Below are 23611 nucleotides of genomic sequence, written 5' to 3' on the forward strand. Positions count from 1 at the left end.
ATTGTTTGCTGGGGTATGGAATTTCTTACACTGTTTATGATACTTTGATCTGAAAAGCCAAATGACATATCCAATAAGGACTTCAGCATTGACAAAATTAACTAAAAAGTGGTAAAGTGTATATATCAATATATATGTATAAAAATTTATAAGGCCGGTATGACTCATTTGAAAAAAATTATGAATATCGAGTTGTGATCAGAATGATATTTGGATTATTGTGGCATGGCTTGAGTTTTCTCTCCAAGTACATTAATTTGGATGATTGTGACATGATTCTCAGGTTTTCCCAAAGCTACTACCCAGTCTAGGGAGTTTCTTAAATCTATAAAGCGATATTACAACAATGCCTACACGGATGGTGATCAAAAGCAAGACGCAATAAATCTGTACTTCTTCCTTCTTTTAGATGCAAGGAGTTTATCCTTGACTGCTTATCCCATGTGGGTAGGGCCCCACGAGAACAAAACTGCAGCAGCAACAAACATAAAGAAGAAAGAAAAACCGTTGGAAATAAGATAATGTAGTCCAAAATCCAAATTAATGCAAGAGAAGTTATGTAAAATTTACACTGGTGTGTATTCCAAATACCGACAAAAAATTTCATCAAATTTACACCTATAACAACCAAACACAATCGGAGTAAATATTTAGTTCCAACCGGTTCCAATTTACATCTATCAGTATCACTGAACCGGTTCACATTTTTCCATTGATGTAAATTTGATTTTACACCTATCCCTCGTACAGGCAATAGGGGTGCCCATGTAAGTGCAAAATTTGTTTGTCATATGTGTAGGATCACTACTTGGTTCTTACCTCCTGATTTTCTTATTCATTCATTGGAAGAAGATTGGGTGCAATGAATTTACCCTAAGGGCTGTTTTAAACTAAAAAAAAAAAAAGTTTTTAACTTATTGTTTTTGCTTTTTGAGGCATAACTGTAATACTGTTTATTAGGCGACACATCCCTTTTATAAACAGTATGTACGCTCATGAAGTCAAAGGCAAAACGACCCTCGTATATTTTGATTTGTTTGGGTCAGTAGTGTTTGTCTTTTGGCAAATGTTATTATGCTACTATTTTAAATTTTACTACAAAGCCAATCTCAATGAACTATATATATCCCGTGAATTTGATAAGGCATCCACTTGTGACATCAGCTAAAGTGTGGATTTATGTGGTGTTATTTATGAGATATTTCCAATACACAGTGGGATGTGCTTTAAGGTTGATGTAAGGTATATTCTATGAGGAGCTGTTGCAGTCCAAATTAAGGTGGACGAGTAATAGATGAGATCAGGTCTTTAGGGAAGGCATTCTAATGCTCAAGTCAATAAAAGGTGAAAAGGTTGGTCAGGCCAAATTGTTGAAAGGCAAACTAGTTTGGACCGAGTAAGAATGAGAAAAGCATGAGAGAAAGGAGGCTATAGTATTGAAGGGTTGAAGAGAGAGAATACCTTGATGGTAATGCCCTTAAATAGTCAATTGTCATGGTGCACTCGTTATGTTCCTTGCAGGGGTGCTTGGCACTCGAATGGGGTGACTGGTCGCCGAGGTCTTTGAATGATTCCATGTTCCTTGGCATGGGTGCTTATTAGTGACATAGAGATGTTGAGGTGCATGACACCCGCTGTCATGTTGATGTGGCTGAGGATATTGGCCGATCCCAAGACATGGTGGCAGCCACATGGCAACCCGACCGACCGGCATACAACCGTAAGAGGAGCAGATCCTGATTCCCATGAATATGGAAGACTGTTTATTTATTTATTTATTTTTGCTTGTTTTGGTACTATATGAATGCGGAATGTACTCATTTTATCAAAGATGAATTGTGCCCTGATCAATCCCTTATAATTTCTAAGGGCCTATTTGGTTCACAGTTGAAATTGGAATCCAAATCAAAATCCATCAGAATGGTCTGTACCCATTTTCAGTTTTGGTTCAAACACTAATTGGAATGAGAATTAAAATAAGCTAGAATGAGAGGGGAAAAGAATTATCATTCCCTCAAATGAGAAAATATCATTCCACCAAAAATGAAAATGAGATTTCGATTGGCCCATTCCGATTCTGATTTCAGATCTCTATACCTGCGAACCAGACAGGGCATAAATTTTCATTTATCAATGTAACGTGGTTTGAAGATTGCAGTGAACTGTAACAAAATACCCTGTAGGTATTGATTCATTGTCGTATCGTTTGCTAGCTCAAAAACAAATAGATGCCGTCTCTGGAACAATTCAGTACACAATAATGAAAGTAACCATTGGCGTCGGAATCCAAATACCTAAAAACCTCAACCACATGGGACCACGCTAAATTTTGGTTCATCATTAATAATGACACTGGGCACTGGCAACCTGAATACCACTCTCACGGTTCATTGAATACCGCTCTCACCTATTCTGTGTGCTCTGTTTATCTGCGCGTTGGTGCCGAGTAGGGCAGTAAGACAAGACAGTGACTAGAAAGCGAATCGAACGCTACACACTTCAGAAAGATCGTCTTCAGCGTCGTAGGTCGCAAACTGGCGTTTTCTAGTAGATGCTAACGTCTCTGTCCATCACTAAACGTCAGCTACACCATCGGGATTGGGTCTGCACCCTCTCCTACAAACATGGAGGGTTATCATGCGACACTTCTTCACATCGTTGCTATCTCTAATACTCTAACTACTACTACTAATAATAATACATTAATTTTTAAAGAGCTGTTTTTCAATTGTAGAGGACAGGTGGTACAAGTTTATGAAGTGACTAGCAGATTCTCACTCAAATCAAATTAGGATCCGCCATTAACAAACGATGCTAGGCACCTCATATGTTTGTGTCACCTTTCTACAGCATTATTGTTTTCTTCTGTTCGAAGAGAGTTTATCTTTCTCAGTGTAAGCCAAGTTCCAAGGACGAGATTCTCGTGGCTCTTTCATCGTGGCTTTCTACAATTTTTATGGCCTCACAACCTCTTTCCAAGCCGAATTCTGGGCTCTTCTTGATGGTCTTCTATGCTATTGCAATATGAACTTGCTATCCATTGAAATAGAAAGCGAAAATAAATTTCTCAAAGATTTAATCTTTTGATCACATAGTGATCCATTTAGGCCCCGTTTGGTTTGCTGAAATAGGGAACCCCATTACCATTTCTGGTGAAATGGTCACTCGTAACTCATTCCCTCCTTTGGAAATGAAATCTCATTTATGTTGATTTCAATTTTCATTTCCATTCTTCTCTTAATCAAACATAATATGAGAATAAATCATTTTGATTCTGATTCTGATTGTCAATTAAATGGACCCTTAATTAACCATTACGTAGCATGGATATGCCCTCGTGCTCAACAATTTGTCACTTTAACATAAGGCTGCAACTTGGACTAGATTGGCCCGAACCCAATCCTAAAAAGTTGGGTTGATGCTCGGGTTAGGGTTAGGATTGAAATTTATGAACCCAATTTTATTTCGGGTTGGGTTAGGGTTGACCCCATGGGCAACTTGACCCAACTTGAACCTTAATATATCATATATAAATAAATAAATAAATAAATAAATAAATAAATATATATATATATATATATATATATATATATATATATATATATATATATATGATATCATACACTGATTTGTTTATATGCGTGATAGTTGTATAGCCCCTACTACATGTTATCATTTATTTCTTTTAAGATAATCACTTAATCTTAATTAGAAATACCAAAACCTTAATAACATTTTTTTATGTTTTTTTAATATTCTATTCTTTATCTCCTCTTTGTTTCTTGGGCCACCCACAACTTACTGCCCATAAATGATCTATTATAAGCTATAAGTCATAATAAACTATAATCATTTCAAACACTTTTGTTTTTGAATTTTGTACTTAAAGAACCAATAAAAACATCAACAAACAAATACTAATAAAACATAGGATTAATGTAATCATATTAATTTATGTTGTTCTTAATATAATTTAAAGAGATTAAATGAGGTCTTATTTGTAAGCAATAACCTACTTTAATTGGTATTCACTATTTATTTGATAAATTTATTTTTAAAATCTAAATTAGGTTACGCTTCCAAAAAAAAGTTAAATCTAGTTTGCAATTAATAAAATATTTCATCTAAAAGAATGAAACTCACACCATTTGTATTAATTGTTTAGTCATTTTTATGAATTTCATTTATTTTTATTTTATCCATTTAATATTTTGAATATTTTTAAGTTAAATTATTTGTTTAATAGTTACTTTTGAAATGGTTGTGTTTGAATAAAATTCAGTTACTACCATAACATTTGAAGTGGCCACATTTTAGGGATTATGATGCTACGTGTGTGAATTTTAAGAGAGTGGAGTTATCACTTTTTTGTAAATGGATAGACTCTTTTAAGAGTGAGAGTTTAGCTTCTAACTATTGAAATTTTACAATGCCACGTGTCTAAAGGGTGGGGGTTGTTGTTGAAGACATTCCTTTAATACATACATACATACATACATACATACATGCATGCATACATGCACACACACACACACACACACACATATATATATATAACAGATGAGCCTTTAGATAATTTTAGGGAAATTGTATAAAACTCACTATGATTTTTCAGCATTTCTCTTATACTCACCATAACTTCTCAAAATGTCCAAGGAACCCCATGTTAGTAACTTGACATTAAACAAATTAATGGATGTTCTTAGATTGCCATTTTACCCTTTTATAATATTCTAGAAATGCCCCTATTATATTCGACCCAAAACCCAAATTGTTTGAATCTTATTCAAAGAGAAGAAAACAATCACCCTTGTTGCATCAAATCCTGATCTACTCCTCATAGAGCGTGCCTTTCACTGACCTCACAACATGTCCAAGCCTCACATCGAGAACATCTCCCTTACTTGTATTTATTATTCATAATTTCATATAGAGATATTCCTAATATAGGGTGGGATGTGGCAGTGAGGTCGGTGCAAGGTGAGCTCAGTGAGTAACAGATCCCAATTACGTTGCATTGCCTAAGAAGAAAAAGATAACCACCGTTGGGGAAGAAATGGAAGGATGACCAACCCAATCTATCTCACCAGAACAACTATCACATCATTAATGTTAGCTCTAATTCTGAGGTTATAGTTGTCGTGCCTACGGAGCCCTGCCAAGATCCTTGTTGTGATTGTTCTCCAGTGTTGCTCTTATAGCCTTGTTCGTTCTTTCTCCTCTTTTGATAGATACCATCGAACCCCATGGACAACAAACAATTGCTCTTGTTGTTATTGAAACTAATTTGTGTTGTTTGGTTTAATTCCTTCACTCGGATTAGGGGTGGATTCAAGCCAAGCTAAGCCGAATAGCATGCTATTCGATCTCAACTCGCCAAGGGAGTACAAGGCTTAAGAGCTCGAGCTTAGTTTTAGCTAGAACCTTGAGCAGCTCGACTTAAGAAAAATGTTTTATAAAAATAAAAAATATATATAATATTTTTATTTGATATTTAAAAAATTAAGAATTATAATAATTAGTTATTATTATATATAAAAGTAAAAGTATTATATATATAATATTTTTATTATATGTTATTTTCTATAACTATATTTTATTTATTATTATTATTATTATTATTATTATTATTATTATTATTATTATTATTATTATTATTATTATTATTATTATATGTATGTATGTATGTATGTAGTTATTCGAGTTAGTTAAGATGATTTTAGTACTGATTAAAGTGGTAGAGTTTGACCTCTCATCCAATGACAATAAGATTTGGTTTAGGACTGTCAGTGGGTCAAGTCTAGGTCGGAATCAGCCGGAATCGGAATTGACCCAATATGAAATGTTGAGGATCCGAACCCGATAGGGTCTATAATTTTTGGACCAGGAACCAAACCGATCAGTTATCGGGATAATTGGGTCAGACCAGTCAGACCCAATTATAATAAATAAAAAATAATTATTTATGTTGAATGTATATTAAATATTCTATATATATATATATATTATATTATATGTATATATAATTTATTTATTTAATATATTATACATTATATATATCGGGTCAGGTTTGAATCAGTTTAGGACTAGGTGATAGTAATCGAGACCCTATATCAAGACTTGAAGTTGACCCGTCAGTTCCAGTTTCTGAAACCAGAACCGGTCCAATTAGGTTCGGGTCCATCATGTTTGCAGGGTTGGAGTTAACCCATTGATAGCCCTAATCTAGTTTGATGGGTTGGGAAAACTATATCCAGTTCATTCATGCCATCTGCCAAGGAAGTTATGAAAATCTAAGGCGGTGTTTGGCACCGCATTTATCTTGTCATGGGATGAAGACCTGTTCATCCCGTCCACACCCTAATAAAGCATCAATGGAAAAAATTTCGTGGATGCATCCCCTCCACTGTTTATTTTTTATCCCATGCTTCATAAGTCTCTCTGAAACCCTATTGTCTATTTCACATTACCATTGGATCAAAACCCTATTTTTGATCGCATGCTTCAATTGTTTATATATTATTTTAAATATTTTTGTCAATAAATATTGATTATTTTACTTATTTTTATAATTTTTATAAAATTTTAATGTTTTTTATCAATAAAATAATATCTTTAAATATTTTAAAATTTTTAATTATTTTACTATTGTTTTATAAAAAATTAATATTTATTGGTTAATATTAATTCATTGATGCATTTTTCAAAATATTTATGCAAAAACTAGATATCTATGATTAACCATGTATATCATTCATAAAATGTATATGAGATACATGGAATCAAAAAGTGTGGTGTAGACCAGTCCACACCACGCTATAGAATGCCAATGTGGGTGTGGGTTGGTCCAGTCCACATAGTTTGTTCACAGTTTAGAATAGTTGTGGACTGTGGTGTGGTGTGGATTGGTCCTTACCACAGGGTGTGGTGTGGACCAATCCACACCCACTAATTTCTCATCCACACTTCAAAACACCCCTTGAATCTCTTATTTTTTCCTTTTAGGTTTGTCGATGAATGCTTACTTCAACAAATCACTTTGTAAATATTCAGGGTTCCCCCTTGAATAAGAACTCATTGAATCCTTGAAAACATCTCTTTATGAAATCTTTCAATCGTATTTTCCACTTTTCCATAGGCACGGACATTTGCAGCGAAGTTCACCTAACAAAATCTCACCTTTCTTGACCTAAAATCAGAGTTCCTGAGCTTCATAAATTGTTTGGTCTTCTTCGATGGAATTGAAACTTTTTCTAGTGAATTTCTTGGAAATGGGAAGTTCTCTGGCGTGTATAAACATCTGTTACAGGTTTGACTATTGGAGTTTTTGATTGGGTTTCCAATGGGCCGGATTTGTGACTTCATGCAAAATTGGACATGAAAATTGTATTCATGCTGACGTGAACAACTTCTGTTTATGATGACTAACGGTGCTGCTCTAATGGATGGTGAGTTTGGAAAACAAAATCTCACTAACATGGGGTTTTTTGGACGTTTTGAAAAGAGTTTAAGAGAAATGATGTAAAGTCATAGTAAGTTTTAGACAAATTCCCATAATTTTAATATGAAATTTGTGTGGAAAAAGACTTTAATTTGACCAAGTGTCAAATGGTTTTGGGCCCAATTTTCTATTTCATCAATCAACCTAAAATAGCTAGATAGGAATTATGAAAGCAAAAAATAAAAAATAAAAAATTAGCAAGGCAGGGTGAGGATGAGGATGTTGGCTCTCTGGTCACGAGCTGCCACAGGCCATGACCCAACCATTGTACAAATGTGCTTGTGTATTGTTGGGAAATTGAGGTCACTATAACTTGGAGGAGAAGCTTTGAGGCGTGTTTGAAGGCACTGTCTTTAGAACGCTATTTTTTCTCACTCAATTCCACTGAGTTTGTTGTTGGATTACAGGCAAATCCGTCCCCAGGACACAATAGAGCCTTGGGCGAAAATCTACAACCAATAAAGTTGAAGAGTCTCCAAAGAAACCTTATGAGACAGTAATAGATCGAACTGAGAGAGACATGAATGATTTCAAAAAACTTGTGTGTGCATTTGCTTGATTCACGCTCCTTAAATAATTTTTGAAGAGTCATGAAGCAGGGGAAGGTGTTGGTTCAGAAAAGGCTCATTGAACAATAAGAATTTCAAATATTGTGACTGTTAAAAAGATAGTTAACAATTAATGATTGTTAACTTTGAATAGTGCCTCTTAATGCTCACCTATATAAGGGCTCAAACCCCAACACTATGGGGTACGTGTGATTACTTGCTTACTAGCTCTCCAGCTTACTAAATCCTTCAGCTCACAAAATGCACCTCATTGCACTGTACACATGCACACGTACGTTGTATGGTAGCAGGCCTCCATACTTTTCTCTTTATTTTAAACTAGTATAAATAGGCTCCTATTAAAAAAATCAAAACAAGTTTTGTAATTTTTCAATGTGGGACAACTTAAAAACTGGTTTTAACAAGAGAAAAAACTATTTTTCAAAACATATATATAAATGTGTTTTTCATATAATTGATGAATCAAGCACCATTAAATTTAATCTGTATCTCTAGTGAAATTAAAATCCAACATGTATGAGGATATAAAGAATTTCCTTACTTTAGTAGAATAAAGTGATAGTTTGCAATTGGTGTTCCCACATGAATAACTAAATCTTGTAGAATAAAAGGTTCATATATAATTCCTAAAATACCACTGCTACTTTGTTACTTCCACGTGAATAAATAAAAGGTATAAAAGCAAAGTAACCAATGTACCCTTGACATTGGGTTGTTGTTTTGGTTGCATAAAGGCGATGCTGGGGTTTTATTAAGGAAGGCGTTTGGCAATTCTTTCCTTGGGTTTATTTATTTATTTATTTTTATTTTTAAAGCTTAGAAGATTAAAATTTGGTCTTTTTATTTGGCAATTAATTAAAGTAAAACTAAAACTTTTGAAAATCAAGAAAAACTTTTGGTCTGTCTTCAAATGAAACTTTTAGTCTTTTATGTTTCAAATAACCTTCTAATTCATTTATAACAGCTCGATAGACTAATGATACTTGGTGACAATACCATAAAAGCTCAATATGTCCTTTGGCCTATTGGGTTGTTGAAAGATCAACTTAAAAAGGCTTGCCAAACAACCTTTAAATAAAATTGAAAATTTATCGATCATAACCAATTAATCATCTAGTGTTGCCTATCTAGAATTAAGATTATCAATGGACCAGATATTGGTCCAATCTGATTCTGTCCGATATGAATCTGTTACAGATGGACCAAGTCCCATCCAATCCGATAAATACTTTGAACCATTTTGGACTGGTCAAATTCAGTGTTTGGACCATCCAAACTATTTAAATTGGATTTAGATTGGATCTAAACCAAACCTGCTCCATTGACACCTGTATTCTTATCTTATGTCATTGGACCGAATATTGATTCATCCCAACCCAATCTAATATAAATCCATTACAAATGGAACAGGTCCAATCCAACCCAATAAATATTTTGGTAAATTAAATCGGACTAGTCCTATTCAATGTTCAAATTTATTTTAATTTGGACGGGTCCAACCCAAGTTGCTTCATTGACACCCCTATCTAGAATTAATCACAATGGAATTATTAAATTCATTTTTCTGCACAAAAATACTATTAAAAGTTACTACGTAGTAATATTATGGTATGTGCAAGTAAAATCCAATGGGTAAACAAATAAAAAGACATTTATATTTTTAATTTTTTATTGCATGTATTAAAATATTTTAATTTAATTATTTAATGTAAAAATTAAAACATTTGAACTACTACTCTTTACAAATATCAATATTACATGATATTATTAAAATATTTTTTGATTTAATTATTGTAGCTTCAATGTGAAGCCAAGGTAAGTATGGGCTGATATAGTAAATGTTATTCATAGTCATGGTGGGGACTGGAGAGCATTTGAAATGGACAGGTAAACCATCTAAAAAGAAAACTGAGTAGTCCATGAAAGCCTAAGCAATGGTAGGATGTTGATATAGTACTCAATTATGAGATTGAGAATATAATTCAAGGTACGGGTTGTTCCCCACTCAAATTATTATTTAAGAAATTTCCATTATGAGTTCCGACAAACCCATCATAAGGTCCTTTTAGAGATTCAACTTCCACTCTATGTATTATACATGCAAGTTGCAACTACTACTTTCTTCTAACGTTAAAAGTGTAAGAGAGATGCACTGTATACTAATTAATAAATATCTAATTAATTAATGATTTAAACTATACCATATTCTTGCACTATATTAATTATTAATTAATTATACATGCATGAACCTCCCCCTCCCCGTCTCTTGATTGTCCCCACTCCCCACCTTTGATATTTCAATCTCAAATCCATTATTAGCTAGGGTCTTCTTCATTCTTCCCTCTAGTAGGTTTGGCACCAGGGACCCGGCCGGTTGCTCCCCATTTTCTAATTTGGGACAGAGTGAATGAATGAATTAATGGGGATTGTAGTCATCAGCTTAGTTGAGTGTTTAAATCACTGTTTTCAAAATTAGATTAGACTGGAAAAACCGGGAACCGGTCACATGATCGGTTTTGTTTCCTTTTAAAACTGTTTTTTTCTTTTTCTAAAATTGTTGATTTTGATCAGCAAACCGCTGAACCAGTTGATTAATCGTTCGAACGATTTTGACCATTTTCTAATAATTTTAATTTTTTTTTATTTTTTTGTTAAAACGGGCTGGCCATTCGAATCGAACAATCAGACCGTTCAAACCGATAACCGAACCCCTAACCGATTCATTTTCAAAAACCATGGTTTAAATTACTCACCAAAAGCGGTGGAACTGAAAGCAACTTTCTTAATTTAAAGTAAACTAGAAGTTGTGGGGTGAAAATGACCTAGCTCATCATTTCAAGCTTGTGAGTATAGGACCCAGATGTGGGCAACTTAGTACTTTATGATACAAATTGCATAGATCAATTATTAACAGTATATATAGTTTAGCAGAAAAGAGATCAATAGACGAAAACATCTTTTGGCTCTGTTTGGAAGTGGAATTCTTGAAACCCTAAATTTTCATTGCGTCCCATGAGGCCTTGAGCAAAGAGTTAGCTAGACCTACTACTGAGTACTACTGTGATGATCATGAACGAATAACCCACCAAAATATATATAGAAGATATATACTGTTCATATGCGTAAATCAAAGCCATGATGCGTATTATATATGCCTTCTTCAGTCTATTCTTGCTGAATCTTCATATCGGACGCCATCAAAGGGCAATTGATCAGACATGCATCATCATATATGAGACTAGGGAACTACGTACCCTTCAGCCTGCTGAGTCCTGTAGATTAGGACGAAGGAGTCGTCGTCGATATGGATGAAGCAAGGCAAAGCAAAGCGCATTTCTTTATTTAATCCTCTACCTGGTTCACGTTATAACAATCTCCACCTCAGGATCCATCCATCAATATCTTGCTTATCCTCTTGCGCACTTTAACCTCCGCGTTCTCCATTTCCTGTGGGCATGTCACGTCAAGTATGTAGTTAAGTCTAATGATAAGCCTTTTCCTTTCCCCTTTCCAACCAACGCTACTTCCATCTCGATCTGCTCCAGCTTCCAGATATGAATGTACATATAAATTAGCCCATAGTTTCTTCTCTTCAGTATAGTTATGACAGAGAGAAACAGGTCCGGTGGAATGGACCCCGTGCTAGCCTTTCTTTTCCTTCAAATTTAAAATGCTAACAGACGTACATAGATATTTGATTTGATTCTCTCTCTCTCTATATATATGTATAGACGATCAAAATATTAATATTAAACATTGAAGTATGACTATCGTGGGCTAGCTGGAAATGTTGGCAATGCTTTTATCCTCTCTCCTAGTCAAGGGCCAGTCTGGGCAGTCCGGATTAGGTAGGTTGAACATTGTAATCACGTTCAATGAATATTTAGAAAATTTTTTAACATTAATTCTTTGGATTGAGTTTGGAAATGAATTCAAATAAGTGTGAATACAAATATATAGAGTATAAAATGGTTCATATAAATTGTAAATTTGGGTTAATTCATATAATGGATACAAACATGAATTTCAATAATATATATATATATATATATATATATATATATTATCAAAAGTTTAATTGAATGTAAATTTACTTCTTTTTTATTGATGTGCTTTTACATCTTATTATCAATATAAATATGCATTGGTCTGTCATTTGTCAATGCATAAATGTAATGTTATCAAACACATGCAAAAATAAACCAGAATACAAATTTAACTTAACCGGGATTCCATTTATATTATTTCCAAACACAGTCTTAAAAAACCCCAACATACTCTTGAAAAATATTAAAACCACTTTTGGTAGTTTCTAGAATATTTATCAAGTGCTTATTGAGTATATCTTGTGCTTACAAGATCCGGGCCAGAGGCTATTTAGACAGTATTTGGCATTCCCTATTTTAAAGTCTTATCTTCTTTTTTGTTTCCTTATTTTGACATCTATCCCTTAAATGCCCTTAATTTACAACTTTTAAAAGTTGTCAGAATATTTATAAAGTAATCATTAAATATACTTTCTACGTTGTATGACTTGTGTCTATGAATATAACAAAGAGATAAAGTCTTAATTTTCTAACTAGAGCTAAAGTGGCTCAAGTGAATTGTATTCTAATTTGTGAGGATTTTTTTTTTGCACGAGAGAACCTTGTGCCTTTGGTTTTGGCAAGTGGAGAGATGAGATGGACTGGATTATTTGACCAATAATCTGTTCGATCCCTAACTTTTCTCCTCATCAATCATTCATTTAAAACCAAATAAAAGTAATTGGGTAGATTGGAACATGAAAACAACAGTGAAGTGTTGAAGGGAGGGAAGGACGAAAGAACCTTTTACAGTGGCCATGTGTAGGGTAATGATAAGAAGTTAATCAAAAGCAACATATCCACGTGGCAACCTCTTCTAAAGCTCAGCCATAGCCAATGAGTCAATGACCCAAGGGTCACCTTCTGTAGCGTATCCAACCATGATCACTTTGAACTTGATGGCGACAACTGGGAATGTCCTTCCAAGAATAAAATAGTTTTGTTAATACAGTTAAGTTTCACGCTTAGGAATAATTGCAGGCCCATCTACAAGCAACTACATGGGTTCTCGTCGTATAGAGACGTGGCTGGTGGGCAAGATTCCAAATTAATAAGGGTTCAACCAAATAATCTCACTAAACTCACCAGTCACCGCTGTGATGGAGACAACCGAGGTTGTCCTCATCTAGGGATAAAACAGTTGCCACAAAAAAAAAAAAAAAAAAATTATCGATATTTTTTCCTGTTAGGTTCAGTTTAGAAAGAGAAATCTGTAGAAGGCAAAATTTTATATTTTGTATTATTTTATATGTATTTGCAATATTATACATATTTGCATTTGCAATATTTTTCGGGGTAATTTTGAGATCAACTCCCCTCAAAGTTCCTAATGATATGGCACAGTTCGGGTCAGTGTCAATGGGCGGAAAGATTTCCAATTCACAGATGATGGTGTTTATAGGGGGGAGTGGCATAAATACATTGGGGAATCAATAAACCAAATCTAAGGGGGATTCAACCTCCAAAAAAGCCAAATAAGAAATATTATTCTATTATCAAATTTCTATACAAACAAAAATTGATTTACCCAAATGTCAGGAAGAGAATAGTAATTACCCAGATAATCAAGACAATAAACTAAAACACGAATGCGAGTTTTTATTTGGAACCCACCAACTTACCCACTCCCTCTATAAGAAAACTATGTATCCTACATATGCATACTATAGTCCCCAACGGCCCAACTTTCTATGTTTTTGCATTGCTCTCCCCTCCCTACTCCCTAGCCATGAGGTAGATATGCTTCTAAAGTGGCCAATATTTCTTGTTTTTTGGGGCCAAATCCTTCATATGAAGGGTAGATGCGATGCCACAAGCTTATTGACCAACGTGGGAGGTATGACGAATAGATTGGTAGGACTTGCTGTATGTGATATCAAAATTTTACCGTCAAAAGTTCTCCAAGGTTCAAAATACCGCATGATGGGCCGATACGTATCATTTTGGTAACATAGAACGTATACAAATTATTTGTAGCGTTTCTTTTTGTATGTATCAATCTGTATCACATTATTTTAGATCCTGTATCAGATTATTTCGGGTCTGTATCAGCTAATACGGTTTTGAAATAGTATGATACAACCTGATACAAGTAGGGGTGATCATGGGCCAGGCTGGGCTACTCTTTGCACTTATGATAAGGGCTATAGCTTAGGCTCGGGCCGAGCCAAGCCTGATTCCGGGTCAATGTCATTCATATATAAAACATTATATATCTATATATTAAATGTCATAACATGCATATAAACTTATTTTATACATTATATAATATAAAATGTTATATATGATATAAATTATACATGTCATGGTATAATATTTATATATATAATATATAATATAATGTAAAATAACATGTATGCATATATATATACATCATACACAAAATGTGTAAATTTAAATATATGCGGGCTGGCCAAGCCCAGATGGGCTTGAAACATTAAGCCCAAGCCCGGCCCTAAATTTTGTAGGCCTGATTTGGGCTCGGGCCCAGGCCGGGCATGAGCACAAAACCCAGGCCCAAGCCTAAAATTTCCGGGCATGATCACCCCTAGATACAAGTCCCCTTCTCTCTCATTAATTTCATTAAATTATATTTAGGGCTGAACTACATTTCATTAATTTTATATTTACTCCTATAAGTGCAATTTCTCTCTCATTAGTTAGTTAATTAATCATATAATTAATGCATAATTTTAAATTGGAATTTCAATTTTAGCGCCTAATCAAATTCTCTTCTCATTAATTTCATTAATTAATAACCCTCTTTCTCATTAAATTTGTTTTGTTAGTATGAAACTACAAATTAGCAATAACAAGATTCGGACCTTAAGCTATTAGGATTTAAGAACTAGAGGTTCACCATTAAGTCACACCCATTTGCTTGCTATAGGTTTATGCATTTTTATTTTTAAGTAAGTTGTCTCTTTTTCTTAGCGTATGCTTATCAATAAATGTTAGGATTAATTATTAAAATTTATGTATTAATAAATATTAAAATAAACCATATTAATTATTTTAAAACTAATGTATATCAATATACATTTTAGTTTTTTTTTTGTTTTTTCACATTTTAATTATTTCATCATTTGTCAATAGTTATTAAGTGTGTCTCGATATCTCGAATTTTATATAGACTATTAAATTATAATTTTTTTCTTTTAAATAATTTATTTACAATCATCTAAAACTTGTAACTATTGTTATTAATATATTTTTAGGATTTATTTGAGTTTTTTAGCATATTTATACATATCTTGATTTTTCATCATATCCGTAAGTATCTAAAATGTATCCCGATACATCTCTTAAAATTATCTTTTCGATACACCTTACGTTTCCGATACTTTAAACCTTGAAGCTCTCGATCCAATTACAACAGTAAAAAGAATTTATGTATTTTATTACTAGCGTGGAATTTGAATTTTATAATTGATTCCACATCCGGCTGAACATCCACGGTATTCAACTAATCCTTGCTCTTACTTTCTCTCAGTCTGTCCTATCTCACGATTCTCACCATCTACAATTGACTAAGAGGTGCCGGCTTTTATGAGGAATCTTGTACGATTTTTAGAGGAGAAGGACCGTATCGGCGAAATATCGTATCGGTCTCGGTAAAAACACCTGGAAGAAAATGAACATGAAACCTGTAACGCTCCAAAACTTACTTGCTTGGGCGCATGAAAGCAAACGAACTGGCCCATGACCATGAAGCCCAAAATACCCCTCTTCTTCGAAAAGTTTAAAAAAGAAAAAAAAAGAAAAAGCGAAAATTAACGTGGCTCTAAATAAGCGCTAGAAGTTAGATTGTCCCACCACGCTAATCGTACGTACTGCCTCTGATCTTCGTGCTGTAGAAATGGGACCCACCAGCCCCAATACCATCTCATACCTTTTCTTTGTGTTTTTAAAATCCGAGCTTAAATCTCACCACCTACCATCGTCGCCACGAGAGAGAAAGAGAGAGAGAGAGAGGAGTTAGAGACGGTGGAGAGAAAGGGACGATGAGAGATGGTGGGATTGAGTATTCTCCTCGAAGCCCAGAAGAATCTTAAGGAAAGCCCACAGGTCATCAATAAGACTACCATGGTGAAACCCATCCTTTCTCCATCTTCAACGTCGTCATCGCTGTATTCTTCGTCACCTCTCCCGGCGATTTCGTTTCTTGACGAGTGTTTTCTCTGTAAACAGAGGCTTTTACCCGGCCATGACATTTATATGTACAGGTGAGTGAAGTCGATCTTTTTGTTTCACTACTGACCACTTCAAGTCTCCACGGCTCTTCTTCTTCTTCTTTCTTCTTTCTTTGCTCCTGTTTTATAACAAGAAAACCTCTTTGTTTTCAACTATATTAGTTGAAGCTTATTGTTCCAATTTTACTGCTTAAATATATAATTTGAACACCCGAGAACTTGTTTTTTGTGTTAGGTTTTGAGTACTGTTTAGTGGGGTTGTTCTAAAGAGCTTCATGTCGTGGTTATATTTGAAACCCAGATCGAGATTTCCCTTTTAACCATTCTAATAACTGAGTTTGCTCTTTAGATTATCAGTGTACGATGATCCTTCTATTTTCTTACCACTGCCTCTCCTTGTTTTTCTTTTTTCTACAGAGGAGATCGGGCTTTTTGCAGCGTCGAGTGCAGGTGTAGCCAGATCTTAATGGACGAAGAAAACATCAAGAGAGAAATCTGCTATCAGGCTGCCATGAGACCGCCATCGTCGTCGTCGTCATCTCGTCATCGCAAAGGAAACAGAAGCCGGGCGGGTGCGTTTGCCTACTGAAAGCAGAACAGAATCCTTGTCCTAATTTTGCCATTTTAACCCTACACATCTGGTGTAATCCCCGAGAGACGCTCTTTTTATCGTTTTCTTTGCTTCCTTATGAGAAACCAAAAGGTCCCTGAACAAACCCTGCTGCAACTGGCCAGAGCGTGCCCACTGTTTCCCCCTCCCAGACCTTTTTGCATTTCCATTTTTCTTCGCTGCCGGAAAGGTACAGGATATATTACTTGTCGGCGAAGTGTATTTTGCTACTCCTAATTATGCTTAAATCTAATTAACCCATGATTATTAATTTGTTCGTCCGTGCAATTAGCGAGTACAGAAAAAAAGGAAAATATTTCACTTTAGTACCTGACTTTGAGGGTACTGTAAAGTTAAAACCCAAATTTTAAAACGTGTCACTGTTAATATCTAAATTTTCAAAAAGTATCAAATGGGTTGAGAACCGTTAACGGATGTTAAGTATTATGTAAAAGGGTAAAAATGCCCTTCACTTATTATCTAATTTTTCTTATAATTGATATCCAATTGATAATTTTTCTTGAGGGCGTGTTGCCAGAAAAGGTAGTTCTTTGTTTCAATTTCATTAATATTATATAGGGAGAGATATTTCCAATTCACAAGAGGTAATGTGTTGTGGATAGATATGGGGAGATACGAACTCCAGTTCGCCTTCCTCGACCAAAGAATCTTCTAATTTTTAATTATTTTTATGTTTTTTTTTCATACTCATTAAATTTAGAACAATAAATAAACAGATAAATAGATGCCGATGGCTTGATAATCTAGCTGCTTAAGCCCATAAGAGATAATAGATACAAAGTGTAGTGTTGTTTTTATGCTGACAATTACATTATAACCATGAGAGAGGAACTCAAAAACCTGATCCATTTTCTATTTTAAATTTGTTTCGTGGAGAATTATAGAAGATATTATAAGATAAAATCGTAAGAATGAAAAACAAAACCACGAAATGTTACAGATCCCGGACTCGAAGGGTTTGGTGTTTGTCAGTCTATCTTTTTCCTCTTTATCTCGACTCGTGTCGCGCAATTCTTTCCGTAATACTTTCTTGACCAGCGGAGGGCCCCTGCTTTGTATTGTAGGGCTGGAATGAAATTATAATATTGTATTTGTAATTTAATTTGTTACATTAAAAAAATAATGATTTCTTAAGAACAAATGTGTAATTATAAGTACTCAAAGTCTTAAAATTCTTGCATACTTAAAAATATCATGTACTTGTTTTTAAATATTATTTCAGTAAGGCATTTCATATAAAATAACACTATCATACAGTGGTAATTCTATGTTCTACTTCATAGTTGTCTTTTGTTTCACATCAAAAACTCTTAGTTGACTGGGATGGTAGGACCGTTTGGCCCGGGAATTGTCCAGGTAACAGGTTCTATTTTACCCCCAACTCAGTCCCTGTCAAAAAATCGTTGAATCAATCAACGACCTATTGACCAGGGTGGTCAACTCGTTCAATGATTTTGGCCATTTTTTATTTTTATTTTTATCAAAAAGGGCCATTCGTTTGAACTGTATGGTCAAACCATTAACATGTAAACCGGTGGTTAAAATGGTTCCATTTTTTGGTTGTTTTTTCTAGATGTCAATAATTACGAAATAACTTTGTAGTCATAGTCATGGGAAGGTTGAACATTGCAAGGGAATCCAAAACCTTGAAAGATAAATTGAAAGTGACCTTAAATACAAAACAAAAAAATGGCGATAAATCCACTAAATTGGAAAAACCAAGGAAAAAAATCAGAAAATCGAGTCCAAAGTTCCACTTCAAGACGGAGCTAAACATACATGCAATCAAAGAAAGAGACAAAACAGATCATCTTGTAAGAAAATAAAATGAGAAAAGAAAACATTACACAAGAAAATCCAAAGAAAAAACAAAAGCAAAGAAATAAAATGGTGGTAAACCCTAGACCGTTTTGGAGGATCTTGAATAAGAAAACCAAACACAAAAAAAAATAACAAAAGTAGAAAATGAAAAAAAAATGAACATACCACACATGTTCGAATAAAGCCCACATTAGATAAACCTTTGAATAGTGAAAATCCAAAAGCATAAAAATCATGATTTTTTAACCGTTGTTGACCTAGACGGACGAACATTTCGGTCTGGGAACCATCCAGGCAACCAGTTTCGTTTTACCCCAATCCCGATCCCTGGAAAAAAATCGTTGAATCGGTCAATGACCCATTGACCCGAGTAGTTGAACTATCAACTCGTTGACCCGTTCAATGGTTTTTGGCCGTTTTTATTTTTTGAATTGGGAACCGTTCAAGCAATCGGTTCTGTTTTATCCTAATCCTAGTCACTGGCCAAAAAACGTTGAATCGGTTAAGCCCATTGACCCAGGCAATAGAACCATCAACCCATTGACCCAGGCAATAGAACCATCAACCCATTGACCCATTCAATGGTTTTTGGTTATTTTTTATTTTTTAATTTTTTGTTGTCGGAATGGGCAGTCCATTCGAACCGAACGATCAAATCATCAACCTGAAAATTGGTGGCCAGAACAATTATGTTTTCGGGTCATATGAGCCACATGCTCGAATGACATAACATGTATGATACTACTTAATGGACCTCACACCCTCAATTTTTTGCTTGTAATTTTTGTTGTCAAAATAGGTCATTTGTTCGAACTAGACGATCAAACAATTATTTTTTATTTTTTTAATTGAGAATCGTCCAGGCAATCGGTTTTGTTTTACCCTAATCTTGGTCCCTGGAAAAAAACCGTTGAATCAATTAACGACCCATTATCATTTTTCGAATTTCCCACCAAAACAAAAAGGCCAAAATTTTTTAATATAACATTGGAAGATGGGAGAGATGAATAATGTATAAAAGGGAAAAATAGATGCACAAGGTTTTTCACTCATTTATAAAAAAAAAAAAGTTAAAATTTTTTTTCACATGGTGGTTTAAACGTGTAAAATAAATAATAAATACCGCCAAGGAGTTTTTGTTGTTCACTCTCCAACAAATCTTAGCTACACCCTACAGGTGGGATGAATCCTGACCATGAATCAATGCTAAATTTATGGATAAATGTCGTTTATGAGGCTCAATTTGGAAGGAGTACAAATGCAAATATGTATAGTATAAATACATACAAAATATAAGATTTTGCACTATACATATTTGCATTTGTACTCTTTCCAAACTCAGCCTAAAAGCGCTACTAATAGAATAGGAGGGGCTGTAATTGAGATTTCTGAGATGGAATACAGTCTATTTATCCCTACCGCCTGATTGGTCTCTCCCTGATTGTTCGTTAAAAGCTCTTTCTAGATCACGTCTTTCCGGTATCATGGTCAAGCCCATTATTTATATATATAGTGGAGATTGATTCCTTATAAATTTGGGTGGATAACGTGTCACCCGTCAAGAAGACAGGCAATACAGTTTTCAAAATCGGACCAGATTGAATGGTCAGATTGGAAAAATCGGGAACTGGTCATTTGATTGGTTCCATTTTCCTCTAAAATCATTTTTTCTCTCAAAACCATTGATTTTGGTCAATAAACCGCTGAATTGGTCAGTTAACCATTCGAACGGTTTTGACCATTTTCTAATTTTTTAATTTTACTAATTTTTTTGTTAAAATGAGCTGGCCGTTCGGATCGAATGATCGGACTATTCGAACTGGTAACCGGACCCCTGACCGGTTCAGTCACCGATTCGTTTTTAAAAACCATGCAGCATTGTAATCATAGACGAATGCCTCCTGTAAAATACAGTAGTTGTTGATAATAGCCTCTTGCAGCACTGTCGCAGGCCACCAACGCTCATCCATGGGTTGTTGTTCCTCACTAACACGCGCCATCAGCTTCTATAACAAGAAAGGGATTGATCCCAAATGGGTACTGGGGTGCCATCGTTTCACCCTCCCTCCTTCATGGTTAGAGGTGTCGTCGTTTCTCCCTCTCCCCTCGTTCTGATTAGAGGTGGGCCAATCATCTAAAGGTAGAATAATGAATGGTGTCTTCATTAGTCCAGAATCACAAATACTTCAATCGATTCAGTATTAAGGTAGACGATAATAAACAGTTTTTATTTTGAAAAATAATTTTAACATTTTAAAAAATTTTAAATTACATCACATGATTAAATAATTGACGATCAATAAACGATAGGGATCAATTTAATACTTTTTAAAAATCTAGGTACTATACGTTTAAAAGAATTACAATTTTGTGTTTTGTATTAAAAGTTGGAAGGAGATAAAAGAGAGAAGGTACTATGAGTACTAACTACGGGATAATGCCCTTGGGCAGTTTGGGTTATGTTTCCCTGTACGATGTCCTACGTTACGAGGAGCAAGGAAGGGAAGAACACAAACTGCAATAAATGATAGAGCGCTGGTTTGCAAGACGACAAACAATGACGAGCATTTTAGCAAAATAGTATAAGGAATGTCTAAGTTGCACGCTAAGTGGTATTTAGTATTTTGCACAGGTACCACGTGAACGTAAAAGCTTCCCGCCTCCCCCACAAGGAACAAGCCTCTACGGTCCACTATTAGCAGTGGGCCCCAAAAGTTTGTCCACATAGCCCAGTACTTAAACCATTGTTGTCAAACAGGGTCCCCGGGTATAAAAAGATACAACCCAGTTATTTTGTTTGTTACCTTGTTTTGTTTTGAGGAGCTTGAAGTCGGTGACAATTAAGGTATCGTTTGGTTTACGAAAATAAGGGTTTAAAATTTGAATTGGAATGGGCCATTTTAACTTTAATTATTTGTTTGGATGGAATGTCATTGTTCCATTTGAAGGAATGGACATTCTCTCCTTTCCCTTGGCTCAATTTGGAAGGAGTATAAATGCAAATACATATAAAATATAAAGTTTTGCACTCTACATATTTATATTTATACTCCTTCCAACCACTTAGCTGATTTCAATTCTTATCTAAACTAAAGAGAACCATTCTAATTCCAATTTTATAAGACAGATTCTAATTCTGAGTACAATCCAAATAAATATTAGGGTAAATTATAAAAACCCCCCTATTATGGGATTTATAACAAAGACCCCCTGTACTAAGACCATAAGACAAAGACCCCTTTCATTCTATTTGGAGAAAAATATTGTTCATCTTTCACGACCTCACGATACACGAACAGCAGCGGACTTCCGATGTCCTCTCTCTCTTCTTCCCCTTCTCCTTTCTCTTCTTCCCTTTCTTCTTCCCGGAGAAAAAAAACAGTACATATCGAGCACGAAGTTCAATCCCAATACCATCGTAGCTGATCCAGTGGTTGCCGCTGACGATGATTGACGATGCTGTGGTCAATCATCTCTGCTGCCCATTTGCCATTTGCTCCTTCTCCCCTCTTTCCTCTCTCTTTCTCTCTCTCTCTCATAAAAACTCTAAAATTCAGAGAGCCATAAGGACAGAATTCCAGACTTGATAATGGAGGTGGTGATACCGGCACCACCCAACGGCATGGATTTCAACTTCGACAGCGCATGTTCTTCCCCCTACATCAGTGCTCCTTCCAGCCCCAAACGTTTTGGTGAGTTTTTCAACGCTCCCACTAGTCCTACTAGGGCCACTGCAATTTATCGTGGCTTCAACGACTTCTCCATCACCAGTGGCATTGGCGGCGGGGATGCCTCTTCTTCGGTCATCCCATTTGACTTGGAACAAAAGCCTGGAAAGTCGAAATCCAGCGACATCCAGAACGACGATGACGACTTCACCTTTGATTTCAGTGGTCAGTTAGAGACAACTTCGCTCACCGCCGATGAACTCTTTGGCAGAGGCGTCATTAAACCTTTAAAACTTCCTCCTCGGTTACAGCAGGTTCCTAGCAAAGTTGACGACTTTGCTACTCGGAAGAGCGTTGTTTCATCGTCGAGGTCCCCAAGATCACCTATCTCGAAGGGGAAAAGGATAATCCATGAAGCGTTGTCCCACGTCACAAGAAAGACTTCAACCCATTTGCAGCTACAATAGAGCAAGCGCGTAAAGGATCAGAACGCGATCCAGGGAGAGAAAGGTTCTTTGGTTCGAATTCTGGCCGTAGAGGTACCCGATTGCTGTTGCTTTCAAAGTTTCTGGGTTTGCATGGGAAGAAAAAGAGCAACAGCATAGCACCAAACCCGCTTCGTTAAATTCAAAATCCACTTCTACATCGTCGTCGTCTTTGAAAGGGAGCAAGAAAAGGAGGCTGAAAGATTTTCTATTGTTTCGAAGCGCTTTAGAAGGTCGAGCAACGGAGACGACGCAAAGAACTTGAGCTTCTGGTCAACCGACAGTTCCGGTTCGAGGAGAAGAGGAGAAGAGGGCCAGTTTCAGCTCACGAGTTGCATTACACGGTGAACCGGGCGGTATCTGATGAGTTGAAGAAGAAGACCTTTTTGCCGTACAAACAGGGTCTTTTGGGGAGAGAAAGGAGAAGGGAAAGAAGAGATATTGAGGGAGAAAGAGAGAGGACTTCTGAAGTCCGCCTTGGCTGTTGTTTGTGTACTGAGGTCAGGGAAGATGAACACTGTTTTTCTCATAATAGCTATTACAAAGGTAATATGGGGATTAAAAAATATTACAACTCTAGATTTTAATAAAAAGCTAATAGAAGAGGGTCTTTGTCTCGTAATCATAGTACAGGGGATCTTTGTCTCAAAATAAAGTA

The 23611-nt window shown here is 35.3% G+C and overlaps 2 protein-coding genes across 2 annotated transcripts; both read left to right on the forward strand.

The window, feature by feature from the left end:
- The first annotated feature begins 16084 nt into the window (after positions 1-16084).
- Positions 16085-17229, forward strand: LOC148861460 (FCS-Like Zinc finger 15-like). The gene is made up of 2 exons (XM_088941925.1): positions 16085-16381; positions 16766-17229. Exons 1-2 carry the CDS (start codon positions 16167-16169, stop codon positions 16935-16937), a joined length of 387 nt encoding a protein of 128 aa, XP_088798051.1. The 5' UTR covers positions 16085-16166; the 3' UTR covers positions 16938-17229.
- Positions 17230-22389: 5160 nt separating this feature from the next.
- LOC148861461 (uncharacterized) lies at positions 22390-22935 on the forward strand. The gene has a single exon (XM_088985047.1). It carries the CDS (start codon positions 22390-22392, stop codon positions 22933-22935), a length of 546 nt encoding a protein of 181 aa, XP_088841173.1.
- Positions 22936-23611: the final 676 nt, after the last annotated feature.

The sequence above is a fragment of the Nelumbo lutea genome, chromosome 4 (assembly GCF_056320005.1).
Source record: "Nelumbo lutea isolate HS-2025 chromosome 4, American lotus-T2T, whole genome shotgun sequence".
NCBI lineage: Eukaryota > Viridiplantae > Streptophyta > Magnoliopsida > Proteales > Nelumbonaceae > Nelumbo > Nelumbo lutea.

Bases quoted from the DNA above. Each gene is read 5' to 3' on its own strand.
- LOC148861461 (XM_088985047.1), top strand. From the start codon at position 22,390: ATGGAGGTGGTGATACCGGCACCACCCAACGGCATGGATTTCAACTTC.
- LOC148861460 (XM_088941925.1), top strand. From the start codon at position 16,167: ATGGTGGGATTGAGTATTCTCCTCGAAGCCCAGAAGAATCTTAAGGAA. The intron at 16,382-16,765 runs GTGAGTGAAGTC...TTTTTTCTACAG, and splicing joins CATGACATTTATATGTACAG to AGGAGATCGGGCTTTTTGCA.